Raw genomic sequence first — 21,792 nt, forward strand, 5'->3', positions numbered from 1 at the left:
ACACAACATATCGCAACTTTTGTTGTGATTTTAAAAGTAATGTTAAATAGTGCAAAAGCAGCTAAAACTAGACTATCCTGAGATGAGGCAGGATGGACATGTGCAGTATCTGACACATGAAGCACAATTCCAACTAACCACTCCAAATCATACAAAGTCAGGTTTGTGACATATGCCTCATAGCTAGACACTGAAACAATAGTGAAAAGCATTTCATATGATGTTGCATTGTGGTGTCAAAATTAATATCAATGTCTATTTCGCTAAGAACCATGTGCATCACACATGAAAAGTAGGCAGGGCGCTGGAACGTTGGATGATGCATTGCAGCAGCCCCACCCGCTCTAACCTGTTGACATGGGTGTCAAACTGATAATAAAAGATATTCTGCACATGCCACGCAACACAAGAAGATTGCCCCAGGCCTTAGTTTGTTTAGCAATTGACGAAACCTGTTACACCAATACTGCTTATACATGTAGCTAGATTAATACCAGGAATTCAGGTAGCAAATTAAAGCTGACGTTCTTAGTTCCCTGCTTCACTTCTGTTCAGTTAGGACCACTCTAGTCAAAATTAATTCATTTCAATAATTGCATTAGCTATATTTGGCACTATGGTTCTGTTCTGGGACCTCCCTGCCCTTCCACGTGCATACGTGGAAAACCTGAGGTAGGCAGAGCAAATCTGACTACCATCCATGAGCCTTTTGGAATGTGAGGCAGGGAGAGCAGCGGCTAAACAGCCCCAGTGCCGAACAGAGCAGTCATCAATGAAGACACATGACCTTGATTGAGTTAGATACAGTATGAAAAGGAGGTGCTGCGGTGAAGGTGGGTTTGCAAAGTGGTGTACAGTAAAGCAAGAGGAGTAGGCAGCTTTAAGCAGCTTAAAATAAAGCGCACAATATAAGCTTTACCAATTGAATGCGTAGAAGAGGATCAGCTCTACTGTCATCTGATGTGCTGAGTTCGACTTCATGGCCAGCCTGAACTAACGCAACGACAACTACTACTGAACCAAACACAACTGCTGCCCCAACAACAACAACAGGTGCCACAACAACGACTGCAGCCCCAACAACAACAACTGCCCCAACAACAACTGCTGCACCAACAACTACTGCTGCTGCACCAACAACTACTACTGCAACAACTACAACAACTGCAGCCCCAATTACAACAACTGCTGCACCAACAACAACAACTACTACTGCACCAACAACAACTACTACTACTGCACCAACTACAACAACTGCTGCCACATCAACAACTACTACTGCAACAACTACAACAACTGCAGCCCCAATTACAACAACTGCTGCACCAACAACAACAACAACAACTACTACTGCACCAACTACAACAACTGCTGCCACAACACAACTGCTTTCCCAACAACAACTACTGCTGCACCAACTACAGTGACTGCAGCCCCAACAACAGCTACTGCTGCACCAACAACAACAACTGCTGCCACAACGACAACAACTACTACTGCACCAAATACAACTGCTGCACCAACAACAACTGCAGTCACAACAACAACAGTTGCCACAACAACGACTGCAGCCCCAATAAAAACCGCAACTACCACAGCACCAATTATCCCATTATATTCTCACCTTTTACTTACTGAGTACATATACACTGGGTATTTTCTTTAAAATGTATTTGTATTTAACTGGAATGAATGTTCTAACATTATAAAAATGTGTTCAATTATGTTTAAAATTGTACAGATATTTAAATTGAAAAATAAATTTAAGACAACAGGTTTTTGACTGTTTCATTCATTCTTGAAGTAGATCTCAAGTAATCTATTGAACTATTTTAATTTTCCCCCTGAAACTGTTGTCATCATTATATACTGGTATCAACAGTTACTGTCAGGGCTGAGCAGGAAGCAGGACCCAAATGCAGATGTAGGGAAAAAAGGATATTTAATAATAAAACGAAAAAACAGAATCAAACCAAGGGTGTCCACGAGATGTAGCAAAAAACAGGTAATCCAAATACTGCAGCCAGGGGGAAAAATGCAGAAACAGACCGGGGGAAATAGCAGGAACAGACGTCTCAGGACAGACTGGGGAAACACAACAGGAACAGACCGGGAGTATAACAGACGAACCAACACTGACCAAGGGAAGCACAGAGACTAAATACACACGAGGAGGGCGGGGCAAATAGAACACAGGTGAGACACATTAGGAACAGGTGCAGACAATCACAGGGGCAGGAGACACAGGCAAAGTAAAGAAAACAGACAAAAGACAGGGAAACAGGAAGTGCGGAAACACAAGGAACTACTTCAAAATATAACAGGAAATGAAAACACGAGCTCATGACAGTTACACAGTGCAGATGCAATGTTCAAATCATATTGCAAGTCAATGACAGTATAGCTACAACTTGTGGGGTTAGGGCACTGGGTTAGGGTTTTTGACTGTCAAAAGGCAGAAAGATCTGATCATGAAATGATCATGATTAGATCCATTTACTATATGATGAGGCCCACATGAGAATGATTTGCTAGTAAAAAACATACCTGGGACAAACATTAATATATTCATGATTTTAACTGTAAAACTAAATGACTTTGAACATAGAAGAATTCAACTGAAGAGAAAAAAAGCGGTATATGGGTCTATATCAATAAATTTCCCTGGTGACTCATCTGCCCTGCAGTCAACACTGTTCCATCAATTATACAATACACACATTATAAATTTCAGAGCAATTTACCCTTTTAATAAAAATCTATTTACATCCTTCATTAAATTCCCAGGTATATACTTCTCTTTATAATAACCATTAGTTCTGCCTACAGCAGGCAAGGAGAGGTTTTTAAAAGTAAATTAAATAAAGACTTAACTGCCTATTAATGCTGTTTGTGATGGAACTGAATTCCCGGCTTTGGTCATGACTTGCAGACCCTGTATGGAATGCTGAAGATATTCTCTCAGAGATAAGGGACATTTCATTGAGATGCAACATTTTCATTGAGAAGCAACAAAGACTGAAAAAACAAAGCAAGTCTGATATAGAGGTTTTTTTCAAGTGACTTTAGAGAAGACAGTGTTTTTGCTTACTTGAACAGAAAAGGCCTGGTCTCCCCTTTTTAGTTTGAAGGTAATGTCAAGGACCGGCCATGAATGAACTACCAGAGGATCAGGAGTTCAGCTCATTCTAACCCTAGCCCAGCTTTAAAAGCAGTCAATGCAAATTTTAAAATATAAATTTCTAAAACGGACTTGGAGCCAATGAAGTGATAATAAAGCGGGTGAAATGTGCTCCTCACTGTTGGACCTGGTTATGAGTGTGGCTGCAGCCTTTTGGATCAGCTGGAGTTAATGGATGTTTTGTTGGCCCAGGCCAAATTCTAACCGGGATGAAGTGAACGCATTAATTGCTGCTTCTAGTTTCTGGGTACTTGGAAGATAAAACAGATTTTCATTTAATCCTCTAGGTAGCAGCATGTGAATTACACTGAAAATCACTCCATATAGCTCTTGGGGGGTTGTCCCTTTTATTAACTTACAAACAACCAGAGTCAGGGTTGAGTAAAAACTCAATCACCCACCAGAGACGGCAGGTTTGATCCTTAACGCTCAGAAGCTGCCAAGCTGTCAAGCTGCTCTCATCTCAGCTTGACAAGCGCCAGCCTCTGTCAATGGGACACGGTCACACCCACAAGATGCTTTGGCTGGAATCCAAGATAGAGACAATAACCTGCCCCAGCCACAAGAGAGTGCAAACATTGCATCTTCCGTCTACTCTCATTTTCTGCAGAGGTTTCTGGAAAAGAGCCTGACTGGAAATTCTGGAAGTATTTGACTGATTGTAAATGGTGATGCAGGGGGACTAAATGTTTCTGTCAAATCCGACCAAAGGTCTGATAGAGGGACAAACTGAACGCCCTTTGCAACCGGACTTTGTTGGAATAAACCATTTAATTCAATTCTCGTGGCAAAACCAAATTTTGCTCGGAGCAAACATCTCTACTTTTCTTAAAGTCAGTGGCAAGTTTCCTATCAGACGGTTTGAAGCCAAAGAAGTTCTGTTTCCCTGTTTGTTAGTGGTGTGGATAGTATGTGTGATTTGTGGAATAAACGTTTGCTGTGATGATAGTGAAACTGAGTTTATTGCAGCGTTATTACCTCTTATTCCCCCAAAACATTAGTAATGGCAAGGATAACAAAATGTTTTTATTTGTGAATAACTTTTTGGGAAACCCAAGACAACATAAAGCGGTAAATATTTCCTTATTATGTAATAACACAAAATGTCCATATTTTGCTGCCGTACAAAACCAGCATCCACATAAAATGTTTTTCCACATTTTCACCATTAATAAAGTCTTAAACAAAGCAATAAATAAATACACAAATAAACAATGAAATAAGACCAAAAACATACATTATCCGTTATTTTCAATCACATAGAGCTCATATTGCTCTTTGAACTTCCCCAAGAACTTTCACAAGAACAGAAAATACTGGAATACATTTCAGGAAATAAGTTCACCGTTACTTTTTCAGTGCGTTGCATGAAGATGAGACCAGGCTTCAGAAGGGCCTCGCTTAAGTCACGAGGTGGCTTCAAAGGTCATTTTAGTTCTAAAACAGAGTAAAGACAAGGAGTCCGATCAACATGTGGACCAATCCCATTCCAACACAACAGGCGTTACTGGCAGTAGTTGTAGTAGTGTCTGCTTGCGCTGCTGAGTTGGAGAGTGTTGTTGCTTGGGAAGAGGTTGTTGTTGTCGTTGTTTCTGCACCATCAGTTCGCGCAGCAGTTGTTGATGTCAAAACTGCAGTTGTTGTAGTTCGAAATACGTTTTTTGTTGTTGGGATTGCAGTTGTTGTGGCAGCAGTTTCTGTAATTGGTTCTGCAGTGGTTGTCAGAATTGCAGTTGTTGTTGAGGCCAAATTTGTTGCAGTTGAGGCAGCACTTGTTGTACCTTGAGCAACAGTTGTTGTCTGGATTGCATTTATTATTGTTGTGGCATTAGGTGTTGCAGCATTTGTTGGGGCACTAGTTGCCGTCATTTGGGCACTAGTTGCTGTAGTTGGTGCAGCAGTTGTTGTCAGGGTAGCAGCTGTTGTAGTTGTTGCGGTAATTGCTGAAGATCCAGCTGTTGTTGTCTGCACAGCAGTTGTTGTAGTGGGTGTTGCTGATGTAGTTGTCATTGGGTCCATGGTTGTAATAGTGGCTGCAGTTGTTGTTGGTTGGGCAGTTGTTGTTGTTGTGGAGGGGGCTGCAGTTGTTGTAGTTGGGACATCAGTTGAAGATGCTGCAGATGGTGCAGCAGTTGTTGTAGTTGGTCCAGTAGTAATTGTTGTTGGGGCTGCAGTTGTTGTTGTTGGGGCTGCAGTTGTTGTTGTTGAGACTGTAGTTGTTGTTGTTGTGGCAGTAGTAGTGGTTGTTGGGGTAGCAGTTGTTTTAGTTGTTGCGGTAGTTGCTGTAGATCCAGCTGTTGTTGTCTGCACAGCAGTTGTTGTAGTGGGTGTTGCTGATGTTGTTGTCATTGGGTCCACGGTTATAATAGTGGCTGCAGTTGTTGTTGGTTGGGCAGTTGTTGTTGTTGTGGAGGGGGCTACAGTTGTTGTAGTTGGGACATGAGTTGAAGAGGCTGCAGTTGGTGCAGCAGTTGTTGTAGTTGGTGCAGTAGTAATTGTTGTTGGGGCTGCGGTTGTTGGGGCTGCAGTTGTTGTTGTTGTTGTTGTTGGGGCAGCAGTTGTTGTAGTTGGTGCAGTAGTAGTAGTAGTTGTTGTTGGGGCAGCAGTTGTTGTGGTTGGTGCAGTGATAGTTGTTGTTGGGACTGTAGTTGTTGTTGTAGTTGGTGCAGTAGTAGTTGTTGTTGGGGCAGCAGTTGTTGTGGTTGGTGCAGTAGTAGTTGTTGTTGGGGCAGCAGTTGTTGTGGTTGGTGCAGTAGTTGTTGTTGTTGGAACTGTAGTTGTTGTTGTTGTTGTCGGGAGTGTAGTTGTTGTTGTTGTGGCAGCAGTTGTTGTGGTTGGTGCAGCAGTTGTTGTGGTTGGTGCAGTAGTTGTTGTTGTTGTTGGAACTGTAGTTGTTGTTGTTGGGAGTGTAGTTGTTGTTGTTGTGCCAGTAGTAGTTGTTGTTAGGGCAGCAGTTGATGTCGTTGGTGAGGTAGTAGTTGTTGTTGCTCGGGATGCAGTTGTTGGAACTGTAGTTGTTGTTGTTGTTGGGGCTTCAGTCGTTGTTGTATCAATTGTTGTTGATGTTGTTGGGGCAGCAGTTGTTGTAGTTGGTACAGTAGTAGTTGTTTTGGGGGCTGCGGTTGTTGTGGCAGCAGTTGCTGTTGTCGGGACTGTAGTTGTTGTTGTTGTGGCAGCCGTTGTTGTAAGAGTATTACATAAAGCATTCAAACAACAGACTGGTCCATCTGTGATGGTGCCAACATTTTGCATGAATGGTAGCGTCCCCAGGCTGGAAGCAGCTGCACACAAGTTTGTAGATGCGCAGCCAAAAGCTGGAGAAGATGTTGCCCCATTGGTCACTGAAGATGAAGATTCATTATGTTATTGTAAACATGTCTTTGTGCCCGTTGGATAATGTCAGAAAGACATTTTCAGATCCTTCATATTAACAGCAACTTAAAATTCAGTGAATTTCTTTTTTCATTATTTTTTTTTGTTGACATCCAGTCCCTCTTTTTTTTTCGTCATATACAAGTGTATTCCTTCACCTAGTGACAAGTTTTCAGAGATGATACAGGCATGAAACTTTAACCAGCACTGGGGAACGTTTATCAGTCTGGTGTTCAGTTTTTGTCTAAGAAGAAGTAGCAGTTCCACAATTTAAAAATAAACCAAATCTTACTCAAGTAACGGTTTCACCAATTTTTTTTACTTTTGTGCAGTACCTTATATTATTTGATTTAACGCTACAACCCATATTTTATTAAGTTCAAATTATTTTTCACATATTGGTTGCTGAAAATAACTATTATTTTCAGCAAAAGCAAAAGAGCAAAATAAATTCACAAATCCAGCAAAAATGGTTTAAGCTCTTAAAATGCGCCAATATATTGAACAGATGTGACAGTGTTTAAATGTGTTCGTCAGAATTACTTAAAGGTAATAGAATAAGTTTAAAAACAACTGTATTATATAAGAAGACTCACCAGTAGCTTGAAAGCAGTGATCCTCTGTTCCCTTACATTGTAATGTAGTGGTGCAGTCAGAGGTGACGGAGTTACAAGAGTAACACTGTCGGCTGTTATCTGCTGGAACAGCCGGGACTGAAACAAACAAGAATGACATCATTTATTTAAGTAAGAGGTTACAAAATGAAGGATGTTAATAGTCTGTTGTTTTATCTCATCCTGAATAATATAGTCTTGAAAACTTACAAGGTAGAATGGCTGAGTTGCAGTTATCTGTGTCGCAGCAGAGAGCAGATGCAAGTGAACTGGAAACACCCAGGTTGACTGAAAATGTCTGAGAGCCCGTGGCTGGACACACGGAGGACGATGCACACGCCTTGATGATTTGCTGTCCTGCAGCTCCACCTGAAGTGGCTACAGAGTCAAAGTGCACTTTGTTAATGTTGATGGAGAAAACACGCATAACTTCGAAGTACATGTGTTTCAATGAAAAGTAACAGACGACATGAAGAGAAGTTTACTTTGAATGGAGGCTGTTATACACATCGTCTCTGAGGAACATGTCAGTGGTGCTGTGACATTACAGACACTAGTTGTGCAGGATTGACACTCAAGTGCTGCACCTGAAATGTGGAGGAAAAAAGTAAGTAAATGTCAAGTTAAGTGTGTGAGGTGTTCAAGGCCACAGGATCGTTGTGGGTTATAAAAACAAAAAGAAGTTAAATACAGAAGGTTTGTAATTTCAAAAACACAACTAAATTCTTCTTTTTTGTAATCTATTTCCGTCCTCTTTCGACTATTGCTCTGCTGTGCCTAACTTATGATTTTTTTCCCTCTGGAGATCAATGCAGTATAAATAATATTTATATAATAAATAAAATAATAATTATTATATTTTCAATAACATTAAATCAAGTTAGTCGTTTTTATTTAGTTTTTGGTTTAGTAACATAAAAACACCTTTCTGAAAACCAGTCCTGGTAAAAATGTTTGATATGATCATTACATGAGGCTCTGTGGCAGCAGCTGAAACAGTATCATAGAAATAAGTGGAGTTACCTGTAGTGGAGAGCGCCCAGATGAGAGTCAGAGAAAGAAGCAGCGTCCTCATGATGAACAGTTAAGATCCGTTGTACTAAACTTCATCTGCACGGAGGCACTTTATATACCGTACAGGTGTCACAGCCACTTACGACACATTCATGCCCAAAACCCTCAGACATTGGGCGTGTTCTCATTTTTACAGCGTTCATCACTGAGACCGTTGGTCCCTCTTTTGTCTCATAGAAAATCCACACGTCACCACATGTCAACACACCCTTTTTCATTTCATCAGTGTTATGGTTTTGCACCCAAAAAAAAAGGATATATACATATATAGATATTTATATATATATAGATATAGATATAGATGTAAGAATCTTCACACACAAATTTATTCATAAAAATTTTGTTTTTTTTAGTGACTTTTTTTATTCCAGAGGTAGCCCGACTTTGTCTGAGTAGTAAAACATTTTCAATTGAAATTGTTTGGTTTTGTTTCCGCCCATCTCAGAACCTAAAACTTAAGATGTCCTTTGATGCAAAACTCAATGATCATGTTGTGCATTAGCGGAAACGAGAGCAAGTCGAATGGCATGTGAAAAAAACCATTGAAATATTGAAATTGGGCGTGAAGGAGCAGGACCCAAATGCAGGTCAGGGGAAAGGGGAGTATTTAATAACTAGGGTAACAATAAACAGGCACACAGTCTTCAAAAGGAAAAATAAACAATATCCGACTCTCCGAAAACTCAAATCCAATACTCCAAAATATACCACAACGGCATTCCGGTAATTCAGTTATGGCTTTTGATATTTGGTGTGCCACCCTGAGATTTTCAGTGGCCCCATCTAGACCACCCCTGTGAAAAGTTTCTGGTCCTCAGTCCCCTAAGCAGATGACGTCTGCTTTAGCCTTTCTTGTACAGTGCGGATGTGTGATCGCAAGTTTTTAGCCCGTCTTACAATATTTGTACATTGCTATTTGTACTCAAGTGAGTGGTCTGAATATTTCTCCCTGAAATTGATGAACAAAAATAAGTATCAAGTTTGCATTAAAAAACTGTGATTTTGCCGGCTGTGGCTCAGGAGATAGAGAGCGGCTCGGCCACCGACCACAAAGTCGACGGTTCGATGCCTGGCTCCCCCAGTCCACGTCCCTGGGGAAGACACGCGCTGACAGCCGTGTATGAATAATGTGTGATTGAAAAAGTGCTGTATGAATGTGTGTGTAAAGTGCTTTGGGCGGTTGATAAGACCAGGAAAATGTTATTAAATCACTGTATATTCATGTTTTTTTTCTTATGACTCAAGGTTCCACGAGTTCTTTGGATTTGCAAACCTGTGTGCAGCTGCCAGCCTCGCTTAACCAGTTGTCGTTGAACCGGTTTGTCTAATATTCTCACAGCTGCCGCCAAAACAAACACAACAGCTGCTGCCGGTTGCCAGAGAACGGTGTGACGAATATCTATTTTAATCCCTTTAATATCGTCCATGACGAATATTACGAATATTACTCGTCACAGACGGTTGTCCTGACAGATGTGGAGGCCTCTGCAGGAATGCTGTAGATGATAATGTTTTGTGTTTGTCTGTGATTTGTCAGTTCACATGCAAGTTAGACCAAGAATCTTCTCTGTATACCGACATGTGTCATAACAAACTCACATATTCAAGTTATAAAAATGATGATAATACCTATATTTATACAGGTATTTATATAGTTATGAGTCAGAATTTTGGATCAGCGGGAGTTAATTGATGTTTTATCGGGCGAGGCCGGAAAAATTTGCATCGCAGAAATCTGACAGAGATGAAATGAACGCATGAATTACTGTTTCTAGTTTGTTGGAAGATGAAAAAGAATACAAGGATTTTTTTTTCTCCAATTTTTCCAAGTTGAATAAAACCTGATTGGACAACATGACTGATATGCTTATTGAAATGGAGATGGTTTCTGCAGGAGTTAGTAGTACTGGATGAAGGTGGAGTCAAGTCAAGCCGAGTCAAATTTACTGTGCAGATCCTTAATAATAATAATATAACCAGCCTGCAATTTAGGTTCAAGGCGCCAGGTTCTTTTTTTGCCCTTAAATAACTTAGTTTTTATAGCTGCAATATCATCCATAATTTGAGTCACTGGAAAATTGTAATTAGCTGGAGAAATAACATTGACATTGATAATAAGCTGACCCAGTAATGTGTTTTATGAGCTGGGAGGGAAATGTAATTCTATGATGAGTCTGAACCTTTTAAAATCACGTCTGATTACAGGTCAATTTAAAGGACAACTGAGGCTCATCGAGTTAATCATAATAATTATTATAATAGTCATAATTACTCCCGTACTGTAAACACCAATAAGTAGTCCAGTCAGATTTTATTGCTTTGGCACATATTCACTGGGGAGTTTTCCTCAAACTTCAACGTCGTTCAAAGGTTTGTTTTGTTGCAAATTGTACAAATATAATACTTCAAATAAATTTAGGATTTAATAGGAGTAGTTCCTTTTAAAAAAAAAATCCTCATATTGATAATATTCTAAAATCAAGTAGACCTGAAGTCTCGTGTTGACTTTGCTGATTTTTAATATCTCAACACTTTTACTGTATTTGCAGTCCAGATGAATAATATCAAGGAGTCGTCTTACAACCTGAGACAGCAACTAACGATGACGCACTGCTGTCAAAACTCTGTACTGCACGACGACATCCACAAATATTTCTCTCATGACACCAGAAACAAAATTTTGAAGGATACCAAAAAAATTAATCTCGGACTAAATAATAACAAAAGTGAAAGACAATCACTTATTTAGTTACAAGTTGAAAAATAACCTCAATGTGAATGTGTTGTGAGGGTAAAGTTGCAAACCGCAACCAACTGAGAAACCGACAGGGGACACTTCATGGTGGCACACCACTAATTACAATTTTCAGCAGCGTCTGAAAATTCAATGTGAACGCGATGTATTCTGGACCATTTTTTGCAACAACCGTATTCAACACGACGTAGAAACATGGAGACTCACACGGAGGTCGGGTCCACCTCATGGAACTATATTTAACTCATTCACAGTTGATTATACATATATGAACACATAGTTATGGACAATATCTTCAATTTATGTGAATAAGATTTCCTGAATATTACACACTGAAGCTTTAAGTCTGTTTTATTAAAGATAACAGACTCTGGTGTTTGCTGTTGATGAAATTGCTATTTACCTCTAAACATGATGGGGTATACCTATTGTTTTGTAAAACACATTTCTTTAAAAAGGTCATGCATGAAGTAGACAATTCAGAGTTTAGTTTTCCTGATGCGTGTGCTGAGAAAGTACAGGCAGGTGTTGATTGTGAGGACGGTCACATACAGTATCTGACGCATGAAGCATCATTTATTTAAATTAAATTTTTTTATTATTTTGACCTGCTGTCTGCAGCAGCGGAGCTTTTTTGCAGGTTGTCGTTTATCCTGCTGCAACACTGTTTTCCACACCAGAGGATACGTGGCGACGCAGGTGAATCGGTTTACAGATGAAATGACTACAGTGATCAAAACCAAAAATAAATATCTTATTAAACACTCTATTGTTTTCCCTGGTATAATACACTCAGAGATGTCCCAGCACAGAAATAGTCTTGTCCAAGGCAAAAACCATGTCAATGTTATGTGAACTATGTGTTTGATTGTGTGTGTGTTTGTGAGAGAGAGAGACACACAACCCACCTAACGAAGGACGTACTTTTGATTTTCAAAGGCCTATTATTGAGGTAAAAATAGAGAGTGGCTGTGGCATCAATTGAACAGTGGGTGTGGCAACGTACAAGAGAACATCAACAATACGACCAATCCCATGTTTACCTTCTCTGAACCGAATTCTTTATTGACACGGAACTCAACCATGATTTAATATGACGGTAAAAACAAACAGTTGCATCCGTCACTCATGACTATATCTATAAATTATGGCACATAATTAAAAAGACAACACAGTGCCATGAAATACCACAATCCTGATCAGAACGTGTGATTTACATTAAAAACACATTCTCGTTGTGAAATACAGTATTGTGCGGATGCAGAAATTGAAACTCAGCCTGTATCTTGCTATAATTAGCGACGTGGACCATGGAGGTACAGCCCGCAGCTTTGGTTCGGTTCCCGGGACAATGACACTGCGCTGCGGATGCTTTACATCGTTGAACCGCTGAGGCTCACACACACACACACACACACACGGGTGTGTCCACACCATTATCCATGTCTTCTGCACTACATTGAGGTTGCCTTTCACAATGACCGTCAATATTGCTAATGGTCCAGCGGCTCAAAAGGTGAAGCAAAAAGCAGGAGAGCAACAGAGGGAGAGAGGAAAACAAGCTGCTGCCGTTCAGTCGAGATATTGACCCGACAGTGACAGGTCTGATGTGGGCTGGGAACAACCCGTCACTTAGCCGACGTCAACGTCGAACCTTCCACTCCGCTCTGCGGGAAGCCACCGCTCAACCAAATCCCGTCTGTTGGCTGTCCTGGCTCCAGCAGCAGAGACCCGTCCATGTGTCCGTCGAAGACTGAAAACCAACCTGTTCAGACTGCCCCTTAGTCAATGAGTCATCAAAACAGGAAAATAATGCTGGATTCTTGCACTTTTTGGGTAATGTCTTCATCGTAAAATGCACTTATTGTATGTCACTTTGGAAAAAAAGCTAAATTTATATAAAGTTGCGTCTGGACAACCATCACAAGTCGTTGCTGTCGCTACAGTCAGTTAATACACCGACCTGATGTCCAGGTACAAAATGGCGCTCGTGCCAACACATTTGGCAGTGAAGCAATCTCTTCGATCTGATTTTAAAATGGTGTTTTGTTTCCACGAATTACATGAAACAAATAAAGTAAAGAAAGTATTTCTAAAAAATATCTGCAACAAAGAATTCCACCACAAACACTGTAATGGTGTACTCCTTCACCATCACAAGGGATCGGGACACGGTAGTAAAGTTCTTTTACTCAAGTTGCTGCCTGTACTGCTGGGGTTAGGTTCATGGTATGTTTTTTTAAAATTCCCTTTTAATGCAATGTTGTTCATCTTCTTCTGCATCTGTTTCCCCTAACTAACTTTATCATAGCTCTAAGTGACTTTGCAGGTAAATAGACGAAAAACCCTTTTGCTCTAACTATAAATGCAACACAGCCTTGGATAAAGTTGGCCTGGTTCAGGCGAAAATGTTTCTTTCATTAACATTTTTGGTAAAACTCGGTCACACGTTGATATATAATAATAAAAGGGACCATTCGCAATACTTTAAATACTTTCCTGCAGTAAAATTTTACTCAAGCCAAGTTAAGTTACTTAAGTTTTACTTAAGTTTTGCTCAAGTTAAGTTAAGTTACTTAAGTTTTACTGAAGATTTACTCAAGTGAAGTTACTTAAGTTTAACTGTCCAGCATTCAGTGCATTCAGCTAATTATTACATTAATTGAATATTAAATATTATATAATATATATTAAAAATTATCATATTAAATAGATGATATTTCTGTATCTCCAAAATTGACGTTACATGAAGCTGTAAGCAGATGCCATTAATGAATGCAAGGTACAGGTTTCTCAACATTCCAGATGACGAACAACAACGTACACAACCATAACAAGAACAACTTTTAAGAAAAACACGCAGCTCGGACAATGTCTGTCTACCTAATAATTAAGTCATTAAGAAAACAATGTTACATTACAGAAGAGAAATTTTAAAGATCTAGAGAGTGAAATTTTGGAAAATTAAAAAGCACACTGTCCTGGACATTTTCAAAGATCTAATAACGCTCACAAGGATGTATTTTCATAGAATGTATTAGTTTTTAGTTCATCGACAACATCCTAATATGTCAATAAAACATCTTATCAGACTTTGCCAGAGTTTTCCCTTTGAGTTCTTTGACAGATTTCCATTATCTTCATAATATTTTTTTATTATAAAACGGAGGGAGGCAGTCTGACATTATATTTTTTTGGGTGCACAATACTAAACAGGTGAACACTGACCAAATTAAAAAGGGTGTGTTTAGGTGTGTTGACTTGATGTTTTTCTATGTGACAAAAGAAGTATGGACGGTCTGAATGATGTGCGCTGGAAAAATGAGAACACGCCCAATGCCTAGAAATGCATCTGTCATGAATGAATTCAATTCCTGTACCGTATATGAAGTGCCTCCGTGCAGATAAAGTTTAGTTCAACGCACCTGCAGGACTTACCTTTTCATCACGATGAAGCTGCTTCTTTCTCTGACTCTGATCTGGACGCTCTCCAGCACAGGTACCTCTGCTCATACATACATATTTTAAATATTTTACCGGAATCAATTTTCAATTAAGGAATTTAAATACACTGTTGTAGTTAAAATATAATTTCATATTTTTAAAAATATAATCAGGCTTTATTGATCCCCAAGAGAAATTCATGAGTTACAGTACAGCAATACAAGGAAGAAAAATAAGTCATGAGTCATGTTGTGTCTCTCAAATAGTTTAAATCCACTTAATAAAATCACAAGCCTTATAATTTATGTTTGGGTTTTTTTAGAGACCGAACGGTGCTGTATGAAGACCTTTCACGTTTAACTTGACATTCAGATGTAATCATCATATCACTGACTTTGTTATCCTCTACATGGCAGGTGAAGCACTTGTGTGTCAAACTTGCACAACTAGTGCCTGTACAGCCACAGTACCAAAGACATGTTCCTCAGAGACGATGTGTATAACAGCCGCCATTCAAGGTAAACTTTTCTTCATGTCATCTGTTACTTTTAATTGAAATACATGTGCTGCAAAGTTATGCGTGTTTTCTCCATCAACATTAACAAAGTGCACTTTGACTCTGTAGCCACTTCAGCTGGAACGTCAGTACAGCAAATCTTCAAGGCGTGTGCATCGTCCTCCTTGTGTCCAGCCACGGGCTCTCAGACATTTTCAGTCAACCTGGGTGTTTCCAGTTCACTTGCATCTGCTCTCTGCTGCGACACAGATAACTGCAACTCAGCCACTCTACCTTGTAAGTTTTCAAGACTATATTATTCAGGATGAGATAAAACAACAGACTATTAACATCCTTCTTCTGACATGTTCTATTTTCATTTTGTGAACCTACTGAAATGTTCTCTCTTCAAATAAATGATGTCATTCTTGTCTGTTTCAGTCCCGGCTGTTCCGGCAGATAACCGCCTACAGTGTAACTCTTGTAACCCCGTCACCTCTGAATGTAATATTCCATTACAATGTAAAGGAACAGAAGATCTCTGCTTTCAAGCTACTGGTGAGTCTTCTTATGTACTACAGTTGACTTCAAACCTATTCTATTACCTTAAAGTAATACTGACAAATGCGTTTTTAAGCACATATGTAATACTCTTTACTTATTCTTACCCTTTTTTTACTGCCTCATACATTAATATATAACATTAATAGTGTCCAGTCATTTTTTCAGATTCTTGTAACCTTATGGAATTAAAGAGCACATAATATATGAAGTAATTAAAATGAGTTCCACCTTGATCAGTTTTAAATCAGCATCTGTGATCCTGATAATTCCGCTGATTATGTTTCAGTTATTTTCATGAATAATCATTTGTCTAAAAACTGAACCAAAGAAAAATAAATAGTTGCTTGTTCAGTTTGTTCTGATTGACTAATGACTAATTAAGGGTTGAAGTGTTAAATCAAATAACTGCCACGTAAAAATAAAAAAATTGAAAGAAACTATTAATTTTGTTTACTCATGCGAGTTACACAAGTAAATTCCACCTGGGAATATTCGCCCGGTCTCTTTTGAACATGGATATCAAAGACTTTGGGAGAATCTCAACGCTAAATCGCTTTTGCAACATTGTGTCTAGCAAATATTTTGCTGCAGTTCAAATATTTCAACCTGAGCCCGAACACTGTATGTAATCTCATCATGTGAAAATGTTGCTTCGTGTTCGTTGTGAACCTGAATGTATATTTAAATGATGCAACCGCTACTTCCACTTAGATAGAAACTCAAAACCAGACTGATGACAGTGTTTTGCTGCCCTGTGCTGGAGGAAAGTTTCAGGCCTGTATCATCTCTGAAAGCACCCAGTGTCACTGAGGACATTGGACTTGATCAGACATATTCTCTCTTTCACGTGTTACCACACAACAGTGACGTCACTAGGTCCTGGAGGACACTTGTACATGAGGAAAACAAAAAGACATGTTATACAAAAGGATTTCGGGGCAAAATAGTGACTCAATATAGAGAATCTGTTTGGTTTTTTTTACATGATCCAACGGGCACAAAAACATGTTTACAATAACACAATTACTCTTCATCTTCAGTGACCAATGGGGCAACATCTTCTCCAGCCTATGGCTGTGCATCTAAAAACTTGTGTGCAGCTGCTTCCAGCCTGGGGACGCTACCGTTCATGCACAATGTTGGCACCATCACAGATGGACCAGTCTGTTGTGGGAATTCTTTATGTAATACTCTTACAACAACGGCTGCCACAACAACAACAACTATAGTACCAACAACAACAACAACTACATCTCCAACGACAACAACTACAGCCCCAACAAAAACAACCACAGTCCCGACAAAAACAACTACAGCTCCAACAACAACAACAACTACATCCACAGAGACAAAAACTACAGATCCAACAACAAGAACTCCAGTAACAACAACAACTACAGCCCCAACAACAACAACTACAGCCCCAACTACAACAACTCCAGTCCCAACCACAACAACTACAGCCCCAACTACAACGACTCCAGTCCCAACCACAACAACTAAAACCCCAACTACAACAACTTCAGTTCCAACGACAACAACTCCAGGTCCAACAACAACAACTCCAGTTCCAACGACAACAACTACTGCCCCAACAACAACAACAACCACATCTCTAACAAAAAAATCTCTAGTTCCGACAACAACTTCAGCCCCAACGACAACAACTACAGCCACAACAACTCCAGTTCCAAAAACAACTACAGCCCCAACAACAACAACTACAGTTCCAACGACAACAACTACAGTTCCAACGACAACAACTACAGTTCCAACAACAACTACAGCCCCAACGACATCAACTACAGTTACAACAACAACAACAACAACTACAGCCCAAACGACAATAACTACAGCGCCAACAACAACAACTACTTCCCCAATAATAACAACAACAGTTCTAACGACAACAACTACAGTTACAACAACAACAACAACAACTACATCCCCAACAATAACAACAACAGTTCTAACAACAACAACTTCAATTCCAACTACAACTACTACAGTTACAACAACAAAAACAACAACAACTACAGCCCCAACGACAATAACTACATTTCCAACAACAACTACAGCCCCAACTACAACAATTACAGCCCCAACGACAACAACTACAGTTCCAACAACAACAACTACAGTTCCAACAACTACATCCCCAACGACAACAACTACAACCCCAACGACAACAACTACAGTTCCAACGACAACAACTACAGTTCCAACAACTACATCCCCAACGACAACAACTACAACCCCAACGACAACAACTACAGTTCCAACAACAACAACTACAGTTCCAACAACTACATCCCCAACGACAACAACTACAACCCCAACGACAACAACTACAGTTCCAACGACAACAACTACAGTTCCAACAACTACATCCCCAACGACAACAACTACAGCCCCAATGACAACAACTACAGTTCCATCAACTACATCCCCAACGAAAACAACTAAAGCCCCAACGACAACAACCACAGTTCCAACAACATCAACAACTACAGCCCCAATGACAACAACTAAAGCGCCAACAACAACAACTACATCCCCAACAATAACAACAACAGTTCTAACGACAACAACTTCAGTTCCAACGACAACAACTCCAATTCCAACAACAACAACTCCAGTTCCAACGACAACAACTACAGCCCCAACAACAACAACTAAATCCCCAACAACAACAACTACATCCCCAACGACAACAACTACAGTTCCAACAACAACAACTACTACAGCCCCAACGACAATAACTACAGCCCCAATGACAACAACTACAGTTACAACAACTACATCCCCAACAACAACTACAGCCCTAACGACAACAACTACAGATCCAACAACAGCTACAGCCCCAATGACAACAACTACAGTTCCAACAACTACATCCCCAACGACAACAACTACAGTTCCAACAACAAAAACAACTACAGACCCAATGACAACAACTACAGTTCCAACAACTACATCCCCAATGACAACAACTATAGCCCCAACAACAACAACTACATCCCCAACGACAACAACTACAGTTCCAACAACAACTACAGACCCAATGACAACAACTACAGTTCCAACAACTACATCCCCAATGACAACAACTACAGCCCCAACAACAACAACCACATCCCCAACGACAACAACTACAGTTCCAACAACAACAACAACTACATCCCCAACAACAACAACTACAGTTACAACAACTACATCCCCAACACCAACGACTACAGCCCCAACAACAACAACTACAGTTCCAACAACAACTACATCCCCAACAACAACAACTACAGTTACAACAACTACATCCCCAACAACAACGACTACATCCCCAACAACAACAACTACATCCCCAACAACAACAACTACAGTTACAACAACTACATCCCCAACAACAACAACTTCAGCTCCAACAACAACAACTTCAGCTCCAACAACAACAACACCGGTTCCAACGACAACATCTCCAGTTCCAACGTCAACAACTACATCCCCAACGACAACAACTCCAGCTCCAGTGACAACAACTCCAGCCCAGTCGACAAGATCTTCAGTTCCAACAACAAAAACTCCATTTCCAACAAAAACAATGACAGTACCAACAAAAACAACTTCTACAGCCCCAACGACAACAACTACATCCCCAACAACAACAACTTCAGTTCCAACAACTACTTGCCCAACAACAACAACTTCAGTTCCAACAACAACAACACCGGTTCCAACGACAACAACTCCATTTCCAACAACAACAACTCCAGTTCCAACGACAACAACTACAGCCCCAACAACAACAACTAAATCCCCAACAACAACAACTACATCCCCAACGACAACAACTCAAGTTCAAACAACAACTACAGCCCCAACGACAACAACTACAGACCCAATGACAAAAACTACAGTTCCAACAACAACAACTGCAGCCCCTACGACATTAACTACAGTTCCAACAACAACAACTACAGCCCCAATGACAACAACTACAGTTCCAACAACTACATCCCCAACGACAACAACGACAGCCCCAACGACAACAACTACAGTTCCAACAACAACTACAGCCCCAATGAAAACAACTACAGTTCCAACAACTACATCCCCAACGACAACAACTACAGTTCCAACAGCAACAACAGCTACAGCCCCAAAGACAACAACTACAGTTCCAACAACTACATCTCCAACAACAACAACTACAGCCACAACAACAACAACTACATCCCCAACAACAACAACTACAGTTCCAACGACAACAACTACAGCCCCAACATCAACAACTACAGCCCCAACGACAACAACTACAGTTCCAACAACAACTACAGCCACAACAACAACAACTACATCCCCAACAACAACAACTACAGTTCCAACGACAACAACTTCAGTTCCAACGACAACAACTCCAATTCCAACAACAACAACAATAACTCCAGTTCCAACGACAACAACTACAGCCCCAATGAAAACAACTACAGTTCCAACAACTACATCCCCAACGACAACAACTACAGTTCCAACAGCAACAACAGCTACAGCCCCAAAGACAACAACTACAGTTCCAACAACTACATCTCCAACAACAACTACAGCCACAACAACAACAACTACATCCCCAACAACAACAACTACAGTTCCAACGACAACAACTACAGCCCCAACATCAACAACTACAGCCCCAACGACAACAACTACAGTTCCAACAACAACTACAGCCACAACAACAACAACTACATCCCCAACAACAACAACTACAGTTCCAACGACAACAACTTCAGTTCCAACGACAACAACTCCAATTCCAACAACAACAACAATAACTCCAGTTCCAACGACAACAACTACAGCCCCGACAACAACAACTACATCCCCAACAACATCAACTACATCCCCAACGACAACAACTACAGTTCTGACAACAACTGCAGCCCAAACGACAACAACTCCAGTTCCAACAACAACAACTCCAGTAACAACAATAACTTCAGTTTCAACAACAACTACCGCCCCAACGACTACTACAGTCCCAAAAACTACAACCCCAACAACAACCACTGCAGTCTCAACAACTGCTGCAATGACACTAACAACTGCTGCCACAACAGCTACTACTATGCCATCTAAAACTGAAGCCCAAACAACAACTGCAGCCCAAACAACAACAACGACTACCGGAGAAACTGCGACTGCAGCCGCAACAACTACTGCTGCCACAACAACAATTGCTGTCCCATCAACAACCCCTACTGCCCCAACAACAACCACTGCAGCCCCAACAACAACTACTGCTTCACCAACAACAACTACTGCTGCAACGACAACAACAACTGCTGCCACAACAACTACTGCAGGCCCAACAACAACTACTACTGTGCCAACTACAACTGCAGCCCCAACCACTGCTTATTTACCAACTACAACAACTGCAGCCCCAACTTTATCAACTACAGCCCAAACAACAACAAAAACAACAACTTCTGCACCAACTACTACAACTGCAACGCCAACAACTGCTGCCCTTATCCAACAACCGCTGCCACAACAAACAGCTACTGCTGCCACGACAACCACAGTTGCAACAACCGCCAGTGACGCCTGTTGTATCAGAATGGGAATGGTCCATGCATTGCTCGGACTCCTTGTTTTTATCTTCTTTTAGAATTCTGAACAAAAATGGACGAAGGACCTTTGAAGTCACCAGAAGCCTTCTGAGAGGCCCCTTTGCAGCCTTGTCTTGCGTTTACTTGCTATCTTTAGTTGGCAGTCACATGGTTTAGAATATACAATATATAAGAAAAAGGAAATGGAATCTGGTTGAAGTTGAGGTGGGCTTATGAGGCTCCAATGCAATATAGACATGTACACACAACTTTTAATTTAACTTTGATTAAACTGGAGCTGGCGATTTTCTCCCAAACCTATGTGTATTTAAAATGGACTGAATACTGTAACTTAGTATATATTTCTTAATTTTTAAATAATACAAATATACCTTATTGAAAATCATTTGAATTAAAATTTTGTGGCAGAAATATGAAAAATTTCTGTCACATAATAGTGAAATATTCCACTTTTTAACATTTCTCATTTCTTACTGACACTGATGCAGCTACACAGCTCAGGTGCAAGATTCAAATCACACGGAGAGTCAGTGACAGTGTACTGACAACCAGTATTAACAACCAGTTACAAGGCATTCAAGTCGTACAGTGCCCTCTTGTGATTCAAACTATTTTCTGCATGATTAGGTTCATTCAAACAATGAATTAAAGATATCAATATAAAC

The 21,792-nt window shown here is 40.2% G+C and overlaps 3 protein-coding genes across 3 annotated transcripts; 1 reads left to right on the top strand and 2 right to left on the bottom strand.

The window, feature by feature from the left end:
- Positions 1-2,241: 2,241 nt before the first annotated feature.
- Positions 2,242-5,831, bottom strand: LOC124850928 (mucin-5AC-like). Its single transcript, XM_047336792.1, has one exon. It carries the CDS (start codon positions 5,528-5,530, stop codon positions 4,619-4,621), a length of 912 nt encoding a protein of 303 aa, XP_047192748.1. The 5' UTR covers positions 5,531-5,831; the 3' UTR covers positions 2,242-4,618.
- A 173-nt stretch (positions 5,832-6,004) lies between these two features.
- LOC118318825 (integumentary mucin C.1-like) lies at positions 6,005-8,248 on the bottom strand (the record flags this gene model as incomplete). The annotated part of the gene is made up of 5 exons (XM_035648843.2): positions 8,191-8,248; positions 7,653-7,754; positions 7,378-7,545; positions 7,150-7,266; positions 6,005-6,522 (listed from the first exon to the last, which is right to left on the bottom strand). Coding segments are annotated over exons 1-5 (957 nt in total), but the record flags the coding sequence as incomplete, so codon positions are not given.
- Positions 8,249-14,446: 6,198 nt separating this feature from the next.
- On the top strand, positions 14,447-21,198 carry LOC118318090 (mucin-5AC-like). The gene is made up of 9 exons (XM_047336893.1): positions 14,447-14,495; positions 14,857-14,958; positions 15,066-15,233; positions 15,378-15,494; positions 16,541-16,662; positions 17,410-18,035; positions 18,224-18,288; positions 18,344-19,167; positions 21,166-21,198. The coding sequence occupies exons 1-9, from the start codon at positions 14,447-14,449 to the stop codon at positions 21,196-21,198; spliced, it is 2,106 nt and encodes a 701-aa protein (XP_047192849.1).
- The last annotated feature ends 594 nt before the right edge of the window (positions 21,199-21,792 follow it).

This window comes from Scophthalmus maximus, chromosome 13 (assembly GCF_022379125.1).
Source record: "Scophthalmus maximus strain ysfricsl-2021 chromosome 13, ASM2237912v1, whole genome shotgun sequence".
Lineage (NCBI taxonomy): Eukaryota > Metazoa > Chordata > Actinopteri > Pleuronectiformes > Scophthalmidae > Scophthalmus > Scophthalmus maximus.

Coding starts and splice junctions, on each gene's coding strand:
- LOC118318090 (XM_047336893.1), top strand. CDS start 14,447: ATGAAGCTGCTTCTTTCTCTGACTCTGATCTGGACGCTCTCCAGCACA. Junction 15,234..15,377: donor CAACTCAGCCACTCTACCTT/GTAAGTTTTCAA, acceptor TGTCTGTTTCAG/TCCCGGCTGTTCCGGCAGAT. Junction 18,289..18,343: donor CCCCAATGACAACAACTACA/GTTACAACAACT, acceptor CAACAACTACAG/ATCCAACAACAGCTACAGCC.
- LOC124850928 (XM_047336792.1), bottom strand. CDS start 5,530: ATGACAACAACATCAGCAACACCCACTACAACAACTGCTGTGCAGACA.